The sequence below is a fragment of the Ochotona curzoniae genome, unplaced genomic scaffold, assembly GCF_017591425.1.
Source record: "Ochotona curzoniae isolate NIBS_2020 unplaced genomic scaffold, NIBS_Ocur_1.0 scaffold_4937, whole genome shotgun sequence".
NCBI lineage: Eukaryota > Metazoa > Chordata > Mammalia > Lagomorpha > Ochotonidae > Ochotona > Ochotona curzoniae.
The window spans coordinates 1023191-1040486 of record NW_024467126.1 but is presented as its reverse complement, the minus strand read 5'-3'; the positions used below and the strand labels follow the sequence as shown (position 1 = coordinate 1040486).

General features: G+C 55.7%; 1 protein-coding gene across 8 annotated transcripts in view; it reads left to right on the top strand.

Moving 5' to 3' along the window:
- NRXN2 (neurexin 2) overlaps nt 1–17296 on the top strand; it is a 107191-nt gene that overhangs the window by 38041 nt on the left and 51854 nt on the right. For 5 of the 8 annotated variants that reach the window (XM_040970718.1, XM_040970721.1, XM_040970723.1 and 2 more), the window contains 3 exons: nt 7035–7058; nt 14564–14725; nt 15323–15761. In XM_040970718.1, the coding sequence (XP_040826652.1) occupies nt 7035–7058; nt 14564–14725; nt 15323–15761 (625 nt within the window). Of the gene's footprint in view, nt 1–7034; nt 7080–14563; nt 14726–15322; nt 15762–17296 lie in introns of all 8 variants that reach the window. The other 3 variants (XM_040970719.1, XM_040970716.1, XM_040970722.1) reach the window with 2 other exon arrangements.

Below are 17296 nucleotides of genomic sequence, written 5' to 3'. Positions count from 1 at the left end.
CTGGATGGGAAGTGGGGCTGCCAGGATTAGAACCGGCACCCATATGGGATCCCAGTGTGTTCCCAGAGGACTTTGGCTGCTAGGCTATCGCGCCAGGCCCTGGAACTCTTGAAAGTACACAAATTAGAAATACAAGTCACCCTAGGATTGACATCTTCACTCTCCCGCCCTAGCAGTGGACAGAGGGTGAGGAGTACAGACACAGGGCCATGTTCAAGGGCTACCTCTGTCCTTGCGGTCTGTCTGTAGGAAGCCAGAGAGCAAGCTGGCGAAGCCAAGAGTTGGAATGCAAGCGCAACAGAAGCACAGGACTGAGAGAGCGAGCCCCTCCCTACCCGGGCCTTTATGGGGGCCTGCGAGGGCAGTGGTCATGCGACAATACCTCCCCCTTCATGTTCCAGGTGATGATCCGGGAGGTCACAGGTGGGCAGGCTGGGGGAGGCGTGGCTTCCAATCTCCTGACCCTGAACCAGCTGCCTGAGCACAGCGGACAGTGCGGGGAGCTCGCAGGGGCCTGTGGGTCCCCCTCCCGGCACCAGGTGCGAACCATGCCCTACTGGACCAGCACACTGACCCAGAAGCAGGGCCACAAAGGGACTCTGATCAGTGGCTTTGATTGAGAACCTGCTTTCTTGTTTTCTTTTTTATTTAAAAAAAAAAGATTTTATTTTATTTTTTATTGGAAAATTAGATTTACAGAGAGAAGGAGATACAGAGAGAAAGATCTTCCATCCGCTGGCTCATTCCCCAAGTGGTCACAATAGCCGGAGCTGAGCTGATCCAAAGCCAGGAGCCTGTAGCCTCTCCTGGGTCTCCCACATGGGTGCAGGGTTCCAAGGCTTTAGGTCATCCTTAAATGCCTTCCCAGAACATAAGCAGGGAGCTGGATGGGAAGTGGAGCAGCCGGGATATAAATCGGCGCCCGTATAGGATCCTGGTGCATGCAAGGCAAGGACTTTAACCACTAGGCTACCGCACTCAGCCCTATTTTTATTATTAAATTTTTTTATTTTTATTTTTATTTGAAAGGTAGAGTTACAGACAGAAGGAGAGACAGAGATAGATCTTCCATCCATTGGTTCACTCCCCAAATGGCCACAATGACTGAAACAGCCGGAGCTGAACTGATCTGAAGCTGGAGCCAGAACTTCTTGGTATCCCATACAAGTGCAGGGTCCCGGGCCCAGCACGGTTGCCTAGCAGCTAAAGTCCTTGCCTTACATGCACCAGGATCCCATATGGGATCCAGTTCTAATCCTGGCTGCCCTGCTTCCCATCCAGCTCCCTGCTTATGGCGCGGGAAAGCAGTCCAGGACGGCCCAAAGCGTTGGGACCCTGCACACACATGGGAGACCCAGAAGCTCCTGGCTCCTGGTTTTGGATTAGCTCAGCTCTGGCCGTTGCAGCCACTGGGGAGTGAATCAACGGACGAAGATCTTCCTCACTGTCTCTCCTCCTCTCTGTATATCTGACTTTCCAATAAAAATAAGATAAATCTCAAAAAAAAAAAAAAAAAAAAGCCAAGTACAGAGTCCCAAGGCTTTCGGCCATCTCACACTGCTCTCCTAGGCCATAAACAGGGAGATGGATTGAAAGTGCAGCAGCTGGGACATGAACCCAGTGCCCATATGGGATGCTGGGACTGCAGGCAGAGACTTAGCCTACTATACTAGGGTGTTGGTCCCAAGAGAGCCTTCTTTCCAAGGGCTTCTGGGGGCATTTCGTGGACCCTGGTCCATGTCCATCAGCGAGAGGAGCAGGTGCTGCATCCCAGCAGCCCCCCTCTGATCTTTGTGGTTGTTGAGAGGGCCAGCCTTAGGTCCAGGCGCTGGGTTCACCCCCCGGTCTCAAGGCCCAGTCTGTGACAAGTCCATCCTGCCCAGGCCCTTTGCCTGCCTCGTTTTAGAACACCAAAACTCCAAATTTCTGAGGTCCTGTTGCTCCCAAGGCAGTTTTGCCCAATCGCCTGGTCCTACCATGCCCTCCAGCGGACGGTGGTCATGTCTTGAGGTGCTTTTGTTGGAGATGGCACTCCAGGGGTGCTGCTGGCATCCCGTGAACAGAGCTCAGGGTGCTGTCTGTCTGTCTCCAGTCTGCAGGACAGCGCCGTGACAAGGACTCATTGTCAGTCGTGTCTATGGGAAGAAACCCGCCCCAGCCATTTTATACTGCGTCCGAATGATGCTCTCCCATTGGAAAATGCCTCTGTGAGCTGAGGAGTGCTGCTGAGTGGGGTGACTTGAACCCAGGGCTCTGCCCGCCACCCCCGCCCCCTGGTTCTGTGGGCTGTGTAGGAAATGACCCCCGCTCGCAGCTTTGCGGGGTATGTGACCAATGTGGCTTCCGTGGTATTTTTTCTCACGTGATTTGAATGGCCGGAAAGACGGCCTGCTAGGGAAGACCTGTCCAGGAGCCAGTCCCTAGGGGAGTGCCTTTCAGGGGTGTGGCTTTGGCTTCTGCGGCCGTGGGAGTGGGCAAGGCCAGCCCCAGGATCTGCTTCTCCTCCCTAGAGTGACTTGCCTCGTGGGTCTTAGGACACCAGGATCCCAGGTGGCCTGACTGAGACAGTGCCAGCTCTTGGGACCAGTGTGACCAACGGTGTCTGTTGAGGAATCTTAGCAGGATTGAGTCTTCTGAGGATTCCCTGAGGCCTATTTTTAATCCTGGGCCCACTCTCCTCCCATACCCAGTGCGTCTCCCAACTGCCACCCACCGCCCGGTGAGCTGAATGTACAAACCCACGGCATCATTAGCCAGCACCAAATTTGGAAGACGAGCCAGCGCCCAAAATACACCACTGCTGCTCGCCGAGCCCTGCGCACACCTCTGCTCCCTGCACGCCTTCTGGAGCCTCCCCTGGGCTTCAAGGCTGGAATCCACCCCTGCTCCCCCCACCGACTCCGCTAAGGACAAGGATCCCCGAGGGATGGAGTCAAGGATATGGATCCCACAAGGACACAGTTGTCAATGATGGAGTTTCTAGGGCCCCAATCTCCACAACCCCGTCTCCAAGGATGGGGTCCATCAGAAATGTAGGGTTCCTCTCTCCCTTCTTCCTGCCCTGGCTCCTCCCTCCTGGCTCCGCCCACACTCTGCGTTAGGCCCTCGCGGTCCTTCTCTCCCCCGCCCCCCACCTGCCTCCCCTTCCTTAAGCTCTTCCCTTTCTTCCCCGTGGGGCTCCTTTTCCGGCTGGTGAAGTGGCAGCCTGCCACTGGGAGCTGGAGGTGCTGAATTCAAATCCCAGCGGTGCCACTAAGTTGTCTGAGTGACGAAGCACTTCACAACCCCCTGCGCCCCCTCCCCCGCCCAGCCTTGCCTGCCACGTGCGTCAGCTCCTCTGGCGGGGACAGACTGAGGTGCGTGGCCTGTCGCACGCAGTGTCGTGGCTGGCAGGACGCAGTCCTGCCGGAGTTGCTGCTGCTGCTGCGAGTAGCAGTTGTATTTTTTTTGCTTTCAGTCCGTGGTGTCTACCAAGCCTTCCTGCATCTATTCCCCCGTGCTCCTTCCTCTCTTGGCTGAGATCTTGGGGCTCATTGGATCTTGCATTCTGGCCCTGGCAGCACCTTGCGGCATCTGTCCGTCTCCGCTCCTTCCCTCAGTGCGGAGGGCGTGAGCACGCTGAGCCCTTCATACCGGCTGCTCCACAGTGGGGTGCGTTGTTGGGAGGTTTTTCTGTTTCTTTTCTTTTTTCTCTCTCTTTTTGTTATTTTTCTAAGAGCTGAAGACCCATGCCCGAAAGTCACAGACCTAACTCCTTCACTGAACATGTAACTACCTCCAGGTCTGCCAAGAAAACCCCAGCTCCTTGTCTGGGTCCATCAGAAGAAAGCCTCTTCCACTCCCTCTGGCTCAGTGCCCTGACCTTGGTCCCAGCATCTCTCAGACTGCACCCTGACACTCCTCCACTCACTCCAAATTGCAGGGGCTCATTTTTCTTCTGTATTTCACCTTATTTGTTAAAAAAGAAAAAGTCTTATTTAGGCCAAGCACGATGGCTCAACTGGTTAGTTTGCTGCCTGCAATTGTAGAATCCCATATGGGTGCCAGTTTATATCTTGGCGACTCTACTTCCCCTCTAGCTCCCTGCTTATAGCCTGGTATAAGCAGAAGATGGCCCAAGGCCTCGGGATGCTACACCCGTATGGGAGACCTGGAGGAAGCTCCTGGCTCTGGGCTTTGGACTGGCTCTGCTCTGGCTGCTGCAGTCATTTGGAAGTGGACCAGTGGATGGAGCTAGATTAGAAATGGAGCCTCTGGGAGATAAACCAGTGCTTCTGTGGGATGCTGGCGCTGGCAGGCAGAGGACTAGCCCACTGATCTGCTATGCCAGTCCCTCACCTAATTTCTATGATATTTTTGTGAGGTAAGACATATGATTTCCATTCTGCAGACATGCAATCTGCAACCCAGAAGGTTAAAGAACTCGCTCAGAATCTTTTCCAGTTAGGAAGTGTTGGAATCAGCCAGCAGTCTGATTTAAGTCACTCCCTTTCTCTGCCTGTCCTCGTCATTGGTGAAGATGTGCAGGAAGCAGCAGTCCATCTTGTGGTTCTGTCATTCTTGCTTGTCTTCAAATCCCAAACACTCTAGAATATTCTGCCCAGAACTCTGAAAACTGGGCTGGCTCCGTCTTACTTCTGTGCATGGTGGATTCCTGTTGCCTTCATGCCACGTGCATCTTTGGAGCAAGTCACCCCTGTCTGGATTTTCCTGAGGGAAAATCCACACTGCTCAGCAGCAGCTGAGCTCTGCAGCCATAGCCCCTACTTCTGTCTACAGGAGCCCCGACCCCACTGCTTCTCGCAGAGGAGGCCTGGATATGTCAACAAACTGGAGGTTATCGAATGACCAGGCTTGGAACTTTTATCTCTTCCCTTCCAGTCTTGCCTCATCGTTTGCCCTTCTGCTTGCTACAGTGGAACAATCTCTGTTTTTCTTGAGTGCTTGATGGGTCTTTCGCCTCTGATGCCCTTTTTCGTCCTGCCTGCTTTGCCTAGGTCAGCGATGCCAGGCGACTCTGGTCACAGCCTCCCTCTTGTCCTGACCAGTTGGCCTCTTCACTTCCTGACCATCCTGCTTGCCAGCACACATCCTCTTGCTCCCATCACTAGACCTGCTACGTCAACTGCTTTGGCCCACCAATAATTAATATTAGGGGTTCAGCACTTCTTTGAGCTGCTAAATATTGAATTCTGCTGTTTTTAATTATACAGGGCTCTTATTAATTGTCTTACTGAGTTAGCCCTGTGTGTTATAGTAGCTCTCTAACTAATGGCTCTGTCCCCAGAATACCTCTCCTCACGGTCACAGTTTCGGGTAAACTGTGCTTTAAAGCCATCAAGTGCTAAAAAGCCATCAAGCTGACATGGCCCTGTCTCTCTCAGCCTTTTAGGGAAGGCCGCCTCAAGCCCTCTGCCATCTCCTCCCTCAAAGACCAGGGTCACTGTGCAGGTGGTTGCTACTGCGGTCACTGGCAATGAGAAGCTGAAATTCCAGGAACAGGGGGAAGAGGGGAAGGGACTCCAGAGACAGGGACAGACAACACTTAGGAGGACGAAGGGATTGCAGAGATGCACGGCTTTTCCATTGTGGATGTGGGAGAAGTGAGTTTCTGGTGCTGGCTGTGGGAAGTGGAGGCTGCAGGGTCTAGGGGCGTGTGTGCAAGGAGGCCGGGCTGTGGGGGACAGCCTTACTGGTTCCAGTGATCTGTGGGACTAGCAAAGGAAATAAACTTGGTGGGGTAGGGATGGGGGGGATGGACACCCACAAGGGAATAAGAGGATGGGGGTGACTGAAGAATCTGCAGAACTTTTTGGGAAGTGTGGGTTCTGAAAAAGTCAAGGGGGGGCAGGCAGTAGGGAAGGGAGGAGGGGAGGGCTTGGAGATGGTTCCAAGGAAATGTGAAGCTTACCTTCACTCTCTCTAGAAGAGGAGAGAGAGAGAGAGGGGGTGGGGGAGAGCGGTACTGCCCCATCCCCACGTTAACTCCCTGGATCTCTCTGTCCAACTTCCTTCCACAGGCAAAGCAGACCCCACACACCCTCCTAGGCTCCCTGGGGACCCCTTGTTTGCCTCTGGTTCCTGCCAGTTCTTTTGGTTCTCTAGGGGGCGCTGCCCGCCCTTCTGCCAGCCTGAAGCCAGCTAGCCCACTGCCAACCAGTTAACCCATAACCTGAGCTGGCCACCACCGGTCACCGGGTTGGCCAGCGTCAAGGCACTGTGTTAGCCAGTTTTCTGGAAAGCCATCTGTCTGACCCGTTAGCCAAGAAACCACCCGTCCCTGACCAGCGCCCCCGGCTCGGCCCTTCTCACTCCCCTCGTTGCCCGCCCCTCCCTCCCGCTCTCCTCCTAACATTTCAGCCCACAGGACCTACTAATACCGCATAACCGGGTCTGCTTCTTAACCTCCCGCCTTCCCCCTCCCACCCTCTGTTGGAAAAAAATCCCGTTGCCGACTCTGTGTGTGTCACTAACACGCTTTATGACCCAGGGGGACGGTGGGGTGGTCAGGGACAGGTGGGGCAAGGTGTGAATGAAAAAATAAACAACCCCCAAACTAACCTTTCTGTTTCATCTGCGGAATGTCGGCCATCTTTAAGTCTTTGCTTTTTTGGTCCAGTTCTTTTGTTGTTTCTCTACTAACCAAGGTCGCTCTCTGTGCCTCTGAAGACAGCTCTTCTTGGGGAAGGGGCTGGGGGAGGGAGCGGCTGGGGGAGGGGAGAGGAATGTCAAGAGGATGGGGAGGGGTTGGGAGAAGAAGGGGTTGAATTTGTGTGTGTGTTTTCTTTCTCCCTCCCATTATAATTTATTTTAAAAACAGAAATACTTCTGCTGAACCTAAGGTGGGAGGGTTTGAACGAACAACCAAATATATATGGATATATATTTTTCCTCCTTCCTTGAGTTTCACAGTTGGTCATTTTCTTGTTTCTTTTTCTTTTTGGTCTTTTTTTTTTTTTTTTTTGTCTCCGTGGTGTGTTTTTTTTGTTTGTTTGTTTGGACACTCCCCCCTTCCCCCCATATCTCCGGTGAAGCACGCAGGGATTGGACACGCTATGGTAAACAAACTGCATTATCTGGTAGATATCACTCTAATTGTCTTACCGTTTGGTTTGCCGTGGGTTTTTTAACTGTTCGATTCTCCCACTTTTGTTGCCTCTCTCCCCGTTTGGTTTTCGGTTGTTCGCCTTTTTCTTTCCTCCCCCTTGGCGTCCTGAACAATCTTTAGGTTTTGCTTTTCTCTCTTTGAGTTTTCCTCCTTCCCTTTTCTTTGTTGCTGATCTAAATGCAAATCCAAAAGACAAATGGAAATCCAGGAATTCGGCCTGCCCCTGCACTGTAAGCTCTGACTCCTTCTGGCCAGAGAGGCCCGGGGCAGGCCGGCCTCACCAGCCCAGGCTTGGGGCAGCCCCACGCTGCTGATTTCAATTGCTTTCTTTTTTTTTTTTTTTTTCCTCCCCACTCCCTTGTTTTGTTTTTCTCTTTAGTTTCTTTCTTGGTCTCCTGAAAATCCATGGAAAACACCATCCCATGACACGCTATGCCCTGCTCACTGTCAGCTTCCAGAGGTGTCCTGCGAGCTGCAGGAGGGGCATGAGGCACGGCCTCCAATGGCAGCCTCTGGCCAGCTTCACCAGGGTGGGATCTGGGGTGTTGGGGGACGGGGAGCCGCTTGGGGAAGTGCAGATCTGGTCAGAACCAGTCTATATGCCTGTCTGTTCATTGGGGGGGCTGTCCCATGCTGGCTGCCAGTGGAAAAGCCGTGTCCCGTCCCTCTCGTGTCAGCCCTGGGGCTCCCGGCTCTGTGTCTCCCACATTGTGCATGGCATGAATGGTCTATTTCCCCACCAGGGATAGCGTCCAGTCCCCCCAGCCGCTCGCTGCATTGACTAACACTGTGTTTCACACTGTCTTCCTTTCTCCCTCTCTGGCCTCCTCCCCCCGTCCTGTGCCCCTGCCCACTCCTGCATGGCCTCAGAGCAGGGTCTGCCTTCCTTCCCCACTGAGGGCAGTGAGAGGAGGAGGCCCGGCAGGGTGGCACGCTGGGATGGCGCTGGCTGTCCTTGTCTCCGAACTCCCATGTTTGGGTTGGGCTGCTTCCCGGCGAGTGTCCATGTGGGTGTCTGTGCAAGGCAGCTGGTGTGTGCTGCAGTGTGGGTGTGATTGTGTGTAAATGTTAGTGTGACATTTAGGGGGTGTTAGTGGGAAACTGCACTCTGTGTTGGGGAGACTGTTGGTGATGCCGCAGGTAGAATGTTTGATATCAGCCAGGGCGTGTGGGACTAGGTGGGGTTTGGAGCCTGCCAGGGACTTCCGTATGGAGGTGGGAACTGAAGCGGGGGCTCGCCTGGCTGCCTGTGTGCCGTGATGGGCAGGAAGAGGGCGACGGGAGCAGAAGGCAGCTCCTTCACTCCTTGCCGCTCCTGGGAGCATGGGCATGGAGGCCCCGCTGTGCGTAGTCCCCTGGGATTCCCCCATGCCTGCCTGGGCCCGGTGCTGCCGCAGCAGCCAGTTAGTCATCGTCTATTAATAACGCAGAGTGAGGAAGCGCCAGGCTGGGGACCCTGGACGTGCCTCTGGCTGGCGCTGCTCAGGGCAGCTTCCTGGCCCATCCTCCTGCCCAGGGCGTGTGACTGGCTGGCTGGCTGGCTGGTTGAGGACCCCCAGCACGGGTGGCCCTACCTTCCCAGGAGGCTGAGCCTCTACGGACACTCCTGGCGTCTCCTGATACTTTGGCAGGCCCATGTTTCCCTGTTTTCATGCAGGCTGGTGTCCAAGGTCAAGACCATGACAGCCCTCTCCAATGTAAATCTTATATCGCCATTTCTGATCCTCCAAGCCATGCTGTGGTCCTAGCACACACACGCCACAGGCCTGTTCCTTCAGCTGCTGCTACTAGAAGTTAGCTGCTGCTTGCCCTGTGCCAACCAGGTGGTTGAGCACCTGCTGCTCTGCTGGATAGCCATGCCATGGCTTGGGGTGGGGGCAGGAAGGAAGGGTTGGTCTAGATACGTGGCACACTTTAAGTGTCACAGGACTAACATCCTTGAATTGGGACCCAGCAGACTTTCCTTCCAGTCTCAGTTTGGTGACAAACTGACTACATGAGCAGGAGGTACAGAAGCTCAGTTTTCCTCATCTACCAAATGGACTGAGCATAAACCCAGGGCCGGTGAGGATGAAGGCAGCAGCAGGTTCATAAAGCAGAGCTGAGCTTCTGTCAGCTTCAGAGTTAACCAATGTTCATGGCGTTTCTACGGCAGGGATGTTAGATAAAGAAACGGCCCCCTTCCCACAGCAAATTCAGGAGGATGCAGTGGCCCAGGTCCCATCAGAGATCCCTGGTTAGGAATTGGTCCCAAAATAACTGTGTGAAACCTCCGAGCACTCCAGGAACAGGGCTGGAGAGAGCAGGGCTGGGGATACAGATGGCTGGCCTCAGTCTGACTTCTAAGCCAAGCAGCCTGTTGGGGTCCAGTCCTGAGTAGCAGGTGCCTGCCCAATTGTGTCTCTAAAGCCCAGCCTCCCCCAAGTGAGCCAGGGAGCAAGGAGCAAGGCAGCTGGGTGAGCTGATCCCGTTGTCTCTCTGTAGGTCTCCCGCACCTGCCCTGAGGCTCTGCTCTTCCAGGCACCTGCGGAGCTGGGCTTTCACATTTTCTGATTCCCAAAGCCTCCCCCAGACAGTCTGGTGAGCTTTGGACTTGCTTTTGCCAACTCAAGGGAACTTTTGGCATTTGAATGCTGCTCTGTGGGAGAGAGGCCCCCATATAGGCTGGAGAGGCCCAGGCAGCTGAGGGGTGTGGGCAGTGGCCATGCTGGTGGAGGGTTGCTTGTGCCAACAGCGGTGTTTCTTTGCCCATATGCAGGGGACCGGCTATGGCTTTCACATCCTAGATGTCATTAGGACTTGATGGATGTTTGGGTTGCAGGCAGTGGCCAGAGACCATACCCTGTTCACAGACGGGGAACCTGGGGTCCCGGAGGAGGAAGGGAGCTCACCTGGGCTCTCACAGCCCACTTGGACAAGATTAACAATCCTGCTGGTGACAGATTGGGGACCTGAGATTGACAATCCGATGCTCAGAGTAAGCCTGGAAGGAATGGAAGGGGTAGGGATTACTAAAGCCCTCTGTGGCTGTGAGATTGTTCTGGAAGAAGGCAAAGGCTAAACATCAAGCAGGGATTCCTGCGGGAAGCCTTCCCCGTCTCTCCTGGAGATGTCAGGAAATCCAGCTCTCTGGATTTGTGGGAGTGGCTGGATCTGCTAATGAGGCTCCTCTTTCAGGGGTATCTTTCCAGCTGGTTCTCTCCTAGCTTTTCTCCCTGGTACCATGAGCAGCCCTGTAGTTGCTCCTGTAGCCTGGGGGGCCTGGGGAGCCTCCCTTCCCCATGATCTGCTCCAGATCCGCCCCTAACCCCTCTGCCAGCCCTAAGGGAAAAGCAGGAGCTTGTCTTGGGCCAGTTGTTCTCAACCACAAGTTCAGGGATTTCAAGAATTTTTTTCTCAAGACTTATTTTTTTATTGGAAAGGCAGATTTACAGAGAGAAGGGGAGAAAGAAAGATCTGCCATCTGCTGGTTCATTCCCCAAGTGGCCAGAGCTGAGCTGATCCGAAGCTAGAAGCCAGAAGCTTCTTCTGGGTCACCCACGCGGGTGCAGGGTCCCAAGGCTTTGGGTTGTCCTCCAGTGCTTTCCCAGGCCACAAGCAGGGAGCTGGAGGGGAAGTGGAGCAGCTGGAACACAGTGTCCATGGGAGATGCTGGCACTGCCGGTGGAGGATTAACCCATTGAGCCAACACCCTGCCCCCTCCCCACCCCTTCAAGAACTTGATGGCAGCAGTGGGATTCACAACAAAAACACCACCACCACAAGGCCTGTCAGCTTGGGCTTGCATTTGCTGCCCAGCTCCCCTGGTTCCAAACACCTGCCTGAGTCTTACTGGCCTTGGGATGGGCAGCTGGTGGTGGAGCACTGCAGGCCACTGGGAAGGGCTCTGGGTGGGGCTGCAAGATCTCTTTGCTTCTTCCTTCTCCCTGCCTTCTGGGTCACAATCTGCCATGATCTGACTTCACACCTCACCCAGCCCCCCCTTGAGGAAAGAAGCAGAGGCCTGGCAAGGGGTGGGGGGCTAAGGAGTGTTCAGAGCCCATCTAGGTCTTGATGAGCCCATGCCCATTTGACCCCACACTCACCTGTCCCCGCAGTCTCCTAGGAGAGCTGTGAGTGCTGGGTGGGGGGCTCCTCCCCACTTCCCAGGAGCTCATTCCCTTGGCCGTCCCCTTCCACCTGGCTTGTCTGTGGTGAGTGGGATGGTGGGCAATGGGGGTAGTAGATCCTCTGCCAAGGCTCCCCCTACTGCCTTCTGTGTGCCTGCGGTTGGTGATTGGCGGTGAATGGGCAGTGGTGTGAGTTGGGGGGAGCCTGTAGAGAAAGGTCAGGTCTGCTGTCCGCCCCCCTTGCTTTCTCAGCCCCAAAGCGGCTCTGTGGCCCAGCCCTGCGGCCACTCCTCTCTCCTCAGTCAGAACGAAGCTGCTCCTCCTTGCACCTCCACGGCTCTCCCGCCTCCATCTCGGCTCCACCCCTGCCCTGCATGCCTTCTTACCTGCGGCTGCCTTTCTCTGGCCTCATCCGCTCGGCCTGGCCCCCCCAACCCCATTCCTCCTCTAACTCGCATGGGTCCCTGCTGCAGTTGGCTGCTGAGTGTGGCATGGTCCCCCTTCCTGCCCTTCCTCCCCCCAAAGGCCCCACCCCTTCCAGAAGCTGCTGTGTGGGGGGTTGGGGGGCAGGGGCACCCCAAACCCCTGGGGGTGGAGGGACACCTGGGGTGATGATTCCCCTGTTTCCTGCTTTTACTAATGAACCTGCCATTTCTGTGTCTGGACTTGGATCTGTCTGGGGGAACAGTCGGGTTTTACTAATAATCCACATTAACCCTCCCTTCCTGCCTCCCCTCTCTCCGTTCCCTCTGTTCCCAGTGTTCTGTCTACCCCTGCGCCCACCCGGCAGATCCTCTCACACCTCCACAGGTTCCTGCCTCTTGCTGCCCCGGGCCCCTTCCCCTTGGAAACTTAGGCAGCTCTCTTCCACCAAAGGAGGGCTGGGGTGGCACGGTGGGACTCGGGTCCAGCCTGGAGGGGCATCCAGGATGGTGCTCCCAGGTGCCTGCTGTTTGCCTGAGTGAGGTCCCTGTGATTCTCAGGCTGACCAAGAGAGGCCAGTGAACTGGGATGAAGAGAGCCTGTAGCGGGGAGCAGGTGGGGGAGGCAGGACCCAGCAGATGGACTTAGGCCAGAAGAAGCAGTTCCCTCGCTTCCTGGGGAGCTTTGGGGTGGGGAACCCTCCCCTCCCTGGAAGCAGGAAGGAGGGCACGGCTTGTGGCTCTGTCCTCACAGTCACAGCCCCCAGGGTGTTAGTCTGATGGAAGAGGGTACAGGTAATGTGACCCTGGGTCACGACAAGGTGACCTGACATTGGTCTGTCAGGGACCGCGTGCTGAGACCCTGGAACTGTGCTGGGATTGCTAGTGTCTGGGGTGTGTGCAGCTGGCACCTGCCCCTCAGGAGGCAAGCGTCAGGTGGGGTTGAGCGTATGTGGCTTGGGAAGTAGTTAGCCCGATTCCCAGTCTCTCGGGACAGCTGCAAGCAGAGGTCGAGGACAGGATGGAGGCCCTCACTCTCATCTCCCTGTCCCATCCCAGCCCCTTCATCCCCACACCCTCTTCCCTATCTCATCTCTTTTCTCGCATGCTTTGTGACTAATACTTTGCTCCTTCCCTTTCTACCCCAGACCCACACTTCTCACCCTTGGGGTGGGGTGAAGGGAAGAAGAGACACGATCCCCCCAACCCTTGCCTCAGAACACACTTGGCGCTGCCGGCCCATCCCATTCCCTGGAGACGCCCCCTCCCGCCTTCCCTCCATGAACTCAACTCCCCAGCACAAGGTTTGATGGTCCCAGGAGGTGGCTCTCTGGCCCTAGCTTGGCCTAGACTCACCCCACTGTCCCCAAGGAGGCTCCAGGTCTGTCCTGGTGCTGCCCCTGCCCCCTGGCCCACCCACCCCTGTCCTTCAGTAGGAGTTCCCAGCTGCCCTTCACTGTGACCACGGAGCTCTCAAGACAGTGCCTGGACGATGGCTGGTGACATGTGCGTATGGCCTGGAACGGCATAGGGTATAACCTAAATGCCCCGCTCTGCAGATTTGGCTTAGAAACAAGGCTAAGAAGCTCACAGGGGCTGCTGGAAGTGGGCTGTGCTTGGGAGTGCAGTAGGAGCCCCCCGCCCCCGTGAGCCAGCAACACTCTGTGGTCCACTTTGTCCCCTCCCTTGGCTCTGAGCCCCTTTGTTTCGAGCCCCACTTGGGCTGCTGCTGTGGCTACACTGCCCAGGGGCCAGGAGGCCATTTGCATTTTGGGGGTCAGAGTTTCCTGTACGTGCTTTGTCCCCCAAAGTTATTTCTGTCTTCCCCAGGCCGCTGCTAAGCCCGACTGGCCTTCTGGGGACACGAGGCACTGCCCCGTTCCTACCAGCCTGGCTTTCTCACTGACCTGAGCCCTGTGCCCTGGCCTTGACTTAGAGTGACAATAGTGCTGTTGGTGGAGAAGACTAGATAGGAAGCAAGGAAGGGATCAAGTAGCGAGTCACCTTCTCCTGTGGAGGCAATGACCCTGAGCTGTGGGCAGAAGGCTGGAGATGTGGGTGCCCTGGGGACATGGCTGGCAGGAGTGGGAAGTTCAAGTGCTGATCCTCCCTCTGCTTTCCATCTCCCTCCCGGGCTGTTAATGAACCAACAGGATCCCTCGGGGGCCCTGGTGTTCAGCGTTCTTTTTTTTTTTTTTTAAGAGATATATTTATTTTCATTGGAAAGTCAGATACACAGAGAGGAGGAGAGAAAGAGGAACATCTTCTGTCCCCGATGATTCACTCCCCAAGCAGCCGCAATGGCTGTAGCTGCACTGATCCGAAGCCAGGAGCCAGGATCCTCCTCTGGGTCTCCAACGTGGGTACAGAGTCCCAAGGCTTTGGGTTGTCCTTCACTGCTTTCCCACGCCACAAGCAGGGAGCTGGATGGGAAGTGGGAACACTGGGATTAGAACCAGCACCTATATGATATCCCGGTCTGCACAAGGTGAGGACTTTAGCCGCTAGGCTACTGTGCCAGGCCCTCAATGCTCTTTTTTAACATCTCATATGTGTCCAGAGCACTGTTCCCGGGGGAAAAGAGGGAGGGTGCCGTGACCTTGGGGTCCGCTCCTGTTCACAGCACCTTCCAGAAGTTGTCTCTTGGTGCCTTTCGTGGTGAGCTCCAGGCTCCTGTCTGCTGAGCAAGGCAGGCTCTAGGGCAGGTCTTCACAGCCCACCCTGAAACCATCAAATCTTGTGCTGCGCTGTCCCCCTGCTTCCCTCTCTCGCCCCACTGTTCCTCCTCTGAGCCAAGCAGACATAAAAATGGGGTCCCCCCCTTCTGCTGCCCCCCGGCCCCTCCCTTGCCCAGCCGCCGGCTCTTCCCAAGGGGTTGATGCCAGCTGTCTCCTGTCTTTCCCCCTCCCTCCTGGGCTGACCAGGTGACCATCTCGGTGGACGGGATCCTGACCACCACGGGCTACACCCAGGAGGACTACACCATGCTGGGCTCGGACGACTTCTTCTACATCGGGGGCAGCCCGAACACGGCGGACCTACCGGGTTCGCCCGTCAGCAACAACTTCATGGGCTGTCTCAAGGATGTGAGTAAGGCTGGGAGGGAACCTTCTAGATATCTACAGTGGGTGCAGTCTGACCAGGCCAGCTAGCTCTGTTCCAAGTCCACAGCGTAGCCAGAAGCAGCTTCTTTTGACCCTGCCCTCGTCTCTGCAGAAGACCTTTGAAGGCAGCCACGGCTCAGGAGAAAGGGTTGCGGCGTGTGGAGAGACCCCGTCCGTGTCTTCTAGCGTCAGCTCTGTGACCTTGGCTAAGCCATTTGTGTTGCTTTTAGAAACGAAGGGTCATAGGCTTTATTGTGGGGAGCAGATAAGAATAGAAGCAGAAACGTGGTTAATTAAAAAAAAAAAAAAAAACCTCATAGCACTTGGTTGTCTGCCTCGGTGAGCGTGGGCGCTGAGCCTGTGGTGTGAGCTGCCACGCTGGTGCTGGGCCAGCAGATGGGACACACAGGGCGACATACGGGGCGGGTATGTGCCTGGGCGTGGAGTCCCAGCTCTGATCCGGTGGCCCTGGCCAGGCATGGTCAGTAGGTCCCCCTTGGGTGCTGCTGTCCTGCTGGGCAGGAGCGGCCCATCCTAAGCTGCTTTTGTTCTCTGTCTCCGCTGTCCCCTCTCCCGCAGGTGGTCTACAAGAACAATGACTTCAAGCTGGAGCTCTCCCGCCTGGCCAAGGAAGGGGACCCCAAGATGAAGCTGCAGGGGGACTTGTCCTTCCGCTGTGAGGATGTGGCCGCCCTGGACCCCGTGACCTTTGAGAGCCCCGAGGCCTTCGTGGCCCTGCCCCGCTGGAGCGCCAAGCGTACCGGCTCCATCTCCCTGGACTTCCGTACCACCGAGCCCAACGGGCTGCTGCTCTTCAGCCAGGGCCGGCGGCCTGGGACTGGGGCCGGAAGCCCCAGCGCTGCCCAGCGCGCTGACTACTTTGCCATGGAGCTGTTAGATGGCTACCTCTACCTCCTCTTGGACATGGGCTCCGGGGGCATCAAGCTGCGGGCGTCCAGCCGCAAGGTCAATGATGGCGAATGGTGCCACGTGGACTTCCAGAGGGATGGGCGCAAAGGTCAGAGGCCTGTGGAGCACCCCCTCCCCCACTCAGCTCCTGTCCACCTGCCCTGGCATCCTCCTCTGCTCTTGTCTTTCTCTTCCACGTCATTCCCCGTGTTCCCCCCGTGCCACCTCCCCTCGCCGTGTCCCTCCGTCATTGTGCCTTTGGTGACAGGTAGACCTGGATTTGCACCTCGGCATTCCCCCTTGCTGCTGTGGGCCTCAGCTTCCTTATCTAGGAAGGAAATCATTAGGCAAGTGCCCTTGAGGCCGCAAAGCAGGGGTAGTGTTGCCGTCCACCGGGTCAGGCTGCTGCCTGTGGTGCCTGCATCCCATGTGAGTGCCTGTTCCTGTCCCAACAGCTTAGCTGCTGCTGCTTTTTTTATACAATGTTTTTAAAGATTTATTTTTTTTTGAAAGGTACAGTTACAGAGAGAGAGGAGAGAGAGGAGAGAGAGGAGAGAGAGAGAAGAGAGAGAAAGAAAAGATCTTTCATCTACTGTTTCATTCCCCAGTTGTCCGCAGTGACCAAAGCTGGGTGGTCTAAATCTGGGAGCCAGGAGCTTCTTCTGGGCCTCTCACACGTGGACAGGAGCCCCAGGACCATTTGGGCCGTCCTCCAATGCTTTCCCAGGCCATGCACAGGGAGCTGGATTGGGGATGGAGTAGCCACAGGATTCGAACTAGTGCGTGTATGGGCTGTGGTACCTTCAGCTGGAGGATTAGCTTACTGGGTCACACTGCCAGCCCCAGCAGCTCTGCTTCTGAGCCAACTCTTCACTAATGCTTTTGGGTAAGAGGCAGAAGATGGTCCAAGTGCTTGGGCCCCCGCGACCCGCGTTGGGGATCCAGATGGGGTTCCAGGCTCCTGGCGTCCGCTTGGCCCAGCCCTGGTGTGTGCAGCCATTTGTGGGAATGTGTTGGCAGAGGAAGTTCTCGTTCCCTCTGTCTCTGTCTCTCCTTTTCCCTCCCCCATTCCTCTCTTCCCGCTCCCATCCCCTGCTTCTCCCTCTGTAGCTGCCTTTCAGTACTATCTGTGTGTGTGTGTGTGTGTATTTTTTTAAAGAGGAGAAAGTAAAAGCGTTAGTATGGGGCCCAACAGAGTAGATGTTTCAAACCAACAAAATATAAAAATAAAAGGAAAGCAACCAGAAAAAAAATAGATATTCCAATCCCCTTTAGGAAAACGTCTTCCCATCCTGCCTGCCTTCTATCTCGAGCCATTACACACTCTCTTATTCATTCACTGAGCAAGTATTTGCTGAGCCCCATCACAGGCGCTAGAGCCCTACACAACAGCAGAGACATGAGGAGCCCTTCCTTGCTGTCACTTCCCTCCAGCCCTGGTGGTGGAGTGGGGTGCAGTGAACAGCCCCGAGGGTACCCCATGAGGGCCCCTCTTACTTCTAGCCCCCCTGCCTCTCCCTGTTCCCCCTCAGCTTTCCTCTCCAATTCTTGCTTGCTCATTCTCCGCTCTTTACCCTTCCCCATCTTGTTGGACATGAATCACCCGCGAAAGAGAGAATTGATACAAATGAGAACTGACACACT